The sequence below is a fragment of the Diplotaxodon limnothrissa genome, linkage group LG7 (genome assembly GCF_057381915.1).
Source record: "Diplotaxodon limnothrissa isolate DT_005_m linkage group LG7, D_limnothrissa_male_GT1.1, whole genome shotgun sequence".
Classification (NCBI taxonomy): domain Eukaryota; kingdom Metazoa; phylum Chordata; class Actinopteri; order Cichliformes; family Cichlidae; genus Diplotaxodon; species Diplotaxodon limnothrissa.
The window spans coordinates 20,541,864-20,546,014 of NC_140602.1; the positions used below are offsets into that span (position 1 = coordinate 20,541,864).

The following is a 4,151-nucleotide window of genomic DNA, read 5'->3' on the forward strand; positions in this document are numbered from 1 at the left end:
GTGGTTATAAAGCATTTATCTAGTGAAACATATATGTATGATTTTAATCTTAGAAAGTGCAATGTACAAATTGATACAATCATGCTCAGGTAATGAAGGTGAAATGATTTAATCAAAATGATAATGTACTGCTGCTACATTCCAGGTTACAAGCTGCTTATTCATTTGGAAGCTGAAAAAATCAATACATTTAAATCTGGAAACAAGCCACAGACTAGCCTCAGACTTTGAGCTGCTAATTCTCATTCCAGCCATGTCACACTCACTAACAAGTTTGTTGTTTGATCAAGTCATGCAAATAAAGCAGAGATGAGATGCTGGGGCCACCAAACCAGAACACCCTCCATGACTTCTCACTTTGCTGGATGAATATAAATATGGCTACTGTATGGTGAATGGTTACTAAATACTGCAGGTCTCAAAAGAATTTTTCATTTTACCTAAAAATGTAATAAAAGATTTGAAAGAATGATTTGACCTGTTTTATAGGAATAGGAAAATTGCGCCAGATAGATGTGTGATTACATATTTGTACTCCATTTGATTTCCCCACACCAGAACCCAAAGAGTTACACTTTACTTCATGTCATCAAAGGCATTTCTATAACTGACAAACAATGTAAGCATTCATAGAGCATTCACTTGTCACTCTCCAAACACCGTCTTCTGACAGCGTGGTGCAGCTTGGATCCTGGATGGATTTGTCTGGCTGCCCTTCTGCCCAGCTGGTAAAGGTCAGAGGTCGGTTTTTCATATCAGCTCCAAGGTTTCCCTCTGCTCTTCCATTGCTGGCATTAATCCAGACTGTTTTAGGACTGTTTTCAAACACTTCAGTGAGTAAGCTATTCTCTTTATCACTCTGGGGCAAAGCCAGCTCTAATCCTCGCTGGGAGCAGAACTCAACAGCTTGGAGGAAAGAGCCTCTTTCCTTGTTGGACACAAAATATTTTCCATCATCAACTCCTCGGGCAAAATCGTAGTTTATAACTGAAAAAAAAAACAGCATAGAAAGAGAAATTGGAATGAACTACTTTTATTTTAAAGAAACCAGCAGAAAAAAGATTTCGTCTAGTCATTACACACCATGTATCCTTCCATTTAGCTTTATTGCTCAAAGTTCAAATTATTATGTTAAATAATAATCTGAAAGATAATTGAAATTTTAAAAGCAAACAAGGAAACCCCCCAGAGTTATTAATGATGGAGTTACTGTAAAACCTATGTCCTGTTGCTGCTGATGACACTTACCCAGCTCTAACTTGGTTATTGTTTCCTTTAGGGCTCTAATGGTTTGAAGGTCCTGGTCTATGTAACCAAAGAGCTCTAGATCAAACAGATAAAATTATCAGTGTTGTAGTCATTTGGGACCAACATTTCTTTGTGTATGTTTAAAATTGCAAACTGTTATTAAATAAAAGCTAGTTTTTCTCTTTTGAGCTTCAAATCTCTAATCATGCACGGCGTCAACACGTTAGCACGGTTAGCTCATTAGCGCGGTTAGCTTGTTAGCGCGGTTAGCTCGTTAACGCGTTAGCGCCATCAGCCCCTCACATGGGGCAATCTGCGCTAACTCCTTAAGGGAGATTTGCCAAGTTAATGCGGTTATGGCGTGAACGCCATTTTAATGAGATTAACGCAGACAGCACTAGTAATCAATTAAAATTATAGCTAAGATGCATTTTTTCAAATACCACATTTCTGTGTCTTTCACATTCCAAAACACATTACACTAAATATCGTTCTAAACCAAGGATCAGGTACCCCAGCATAAACAGAGTAATATAGTGTATGCAGTGAAGTGCCAAGAGGACTGCTGTGAGTAGTGACACTATATAAAACAACAATTTGATATTAATAAACCCTACTGATTAAAATGGTAAAAGTAATTTGTATAAATTACATTTAAAATTCTGCATCAAATTTAACAGAGGTTGTTTTTACTTTTGCTCCTGTCAGTCCATTCAATCGTCAGAGTCAGCTCCTATCACTGCCATTGATATGCCTAGTACAAGTCCTACTACACTCATGCTTGCCTCAATAGATTTTTATTTGGCATAGTCCTTGATTTTAGTACTTGTGTTGTTTTCACCTCAAGTCCAACACCCAGAGACTCTATACTCAAGCGGAAGCAAGGAAATCAAGGACTAGTGAGAACCACTGTCCAGGAGAAGACAACAAAGATCCATGAGTACATCAAAAACATGGCCACAACCAATTATGTGCTTAGTGAATATCTCAGGCAGAAGAGGAGCAAGAAGAGGAAACATCATGGGAGTACAGCCCCCTGTACGGCATTTACGACAGATAGATACAACGAGTGGTTGGACTGAAAGAAAGAAAGTTACAATGGTTAAGGACACTGAATGCATCTATGGGAATGTTTCATAGCAAAGAAAGTAGTTGGTGCTGCCCTTGTGTGCAAAAATGAAAAATAAAACTTAGTAACTAATGAAACTAATAAAAATTGATCTTCACCTGTTCTGCAGTCAGAATCTTCTCCAGATTGTCCAGGAAGTCCAGGTGTTCCAGGAAATCCACGTCCTCCAACTAGTCCAACATATCCAACTGGTCCATTAACTCCAGTATCTCCTTTAAAGCAGGTATGGAAGTATCATACCATATGTTCAGATATTCACTCACAGCCCAAAGAGGAAAAATTCTCTCACAACGTTAGGAAACTGGTTATACAGAGCTAAAAAGCAGTTAAATACCTTATTATTAATTAATCACTACTCAAATGGGAATTTTAGCTTCACGTCAGCACCAAAAAAAGACCATATTTAATGCACTTAACCATATATCTAAGTATAAAGTGTATATAGAAGTATAAATATATTGAGCCTCCACTATCTGATGTCATAAAATGCTCATTCAGTGTCACTGCCATTCATACTTTGTAGCATAAGCCTCTGTTGATACATCATGAAAACTTATTTGGCTATACAAAAGAATTGTAACAAGCTTTAGATAAACTATAAATAGTATCTGGTCAGTAGTCTTGTGGTTTGTAGGATTATTGCTCACCTTTTTGACCTACTGGTCCTGGTACTCCAGGTGGACCAGCTGGTCCAGGAAGTCCACTGTCTCCTTTGGGACCACGAGGACCTGGATTCTGACTGTACCCAATTGGAGCCACCAGGAAAAGGATACAAAATTGGAGCCATGCCATCATTGTTTAAATGCAGAGCTTAAAGATAAACAAGAAGGTGTTAAAGGTTTTCAAAGTTATTCAGAGATGTTAATTTGTTAAACGGTATTAACATTAAAATATAATAAAAACTCACCAGTATACAAGCAGTTATCCACTGGGCTGCTTTGTGTGCTGCTTTCAAACAAATACAGCTCAGAACTCAAAGTCAAAAATATATGAGCCACTCGTTGAAGAGGAAATAAAAACCAGGTGAGTATTTGATTGGAAACAAGGCAGAAAAGAGACAAAAAAACTATGAGGCCCAAAGCCTTCCTCTTTGTAACAAAAAAGGTCTGAGAAAGACTAAAGTGTGTATAGACAAACGTCCATTCAAGCAACATCATTTGATAACACTTTATAATAATTACACACTATAAAGGATTAACTAGGTGTTAGTAAGTGCTTTATTTATCACTTATAAAGTATTGCTCCTCCTTATTATGTAATTTATAAAGTTATATTCAGCTCCAAAGTGTCTTGTAATTTGTTTATTTAAGCTGACTTTACATGTGTGAAAGAACAACATCACTCTTACTATTTTGACTAATTCAGGAGCATTTTGGACCTGAACCTGAGTGGGTGCTGAGTTATCTTACTAAAGCTCGGTAACAGACTACAGACCTGAGGAAAGTTGAACTTTAGGAATCAACTAAAGTAATTAAAAACATCCCAGAGACATTTTCCTGCTTATTGGCTTAATATAATGGGCATTTTGTTTATAGTGTTTACAACTGTTCGTGAGGCTCTGTGAAACAGTTACTTTTGTGATAATCTCATTCATATTTTATTTTAAATGAAGAAGCTTCAGTATTTTAAAGGTAAGATATCCTGTAGCTCCAACTTCTCTTTCTGTCTTAAACCCCTCTTACCATCTTAGACGCTGTTCCAACTTACGTTGCAATCTTCTGCAAATCTCTGGGGGTTGACATTTACACCTGGCAATAAATATTGGTATGTTTTG

The 4,151-nt window shown here is 37.1% G+C and overlaps 1 protein-coding gene across 1 annotated transcript; it reads right to left on the reverse strand.

The window, feature by feature from the left end:
• Nucleotides 1–601: 601 nt before the first annotated feature.
• LOC146628220 (phospholipase A2 inhibitor subunit B-like) lies at nt 602–3,172 on the reverse strand. The gene is made up of 4 exons (XM_085357658.1): nt 3,025–3,172; nt 2,476–2,589; nt 1,249–1,323; nt 602–987 (listed from the first exon to the last, which is right to left on the reverse strand). The coding sequence occupies exons 1-4, from the start codon at nt 3,170–3,172 to the stop codon at nt 602–604; spliced, it is 723 nt and encodes a 240-aa protein (XP_085213784.1).
• Between the last annotated feature and the right edge of the window lie 979 nt (nt 3,173–4,151).

What these genes read in the sequence shown, in the direction of transcription:
- LOC146628220 (XM_085357658.1), bottom strand. Translation starts at nt 3,172, where the DNA reads ATGATGGCATGGCTCCAATTTTGTATCCTTTTCCTGGTGGCTCCAATT. An exon ending in AGGACCAGTAGGTCAAAAAG is followed by an intron (nt 2,590 to 3,024) that starts GTGAGCAATAAT and finishes CCTGCTTTAAAG; the next exon opens with GAGATACTGGAGTTAATGGA. An exon ending in AGATTCTGACTGCAGAACAG is followed by an intron (nt 1,324 to 2,475) that starts GTGAAGATCAAT and finishes TGTTTGATCTAG; the next exon opens with AGCTCTTTGGTTACATAGAC.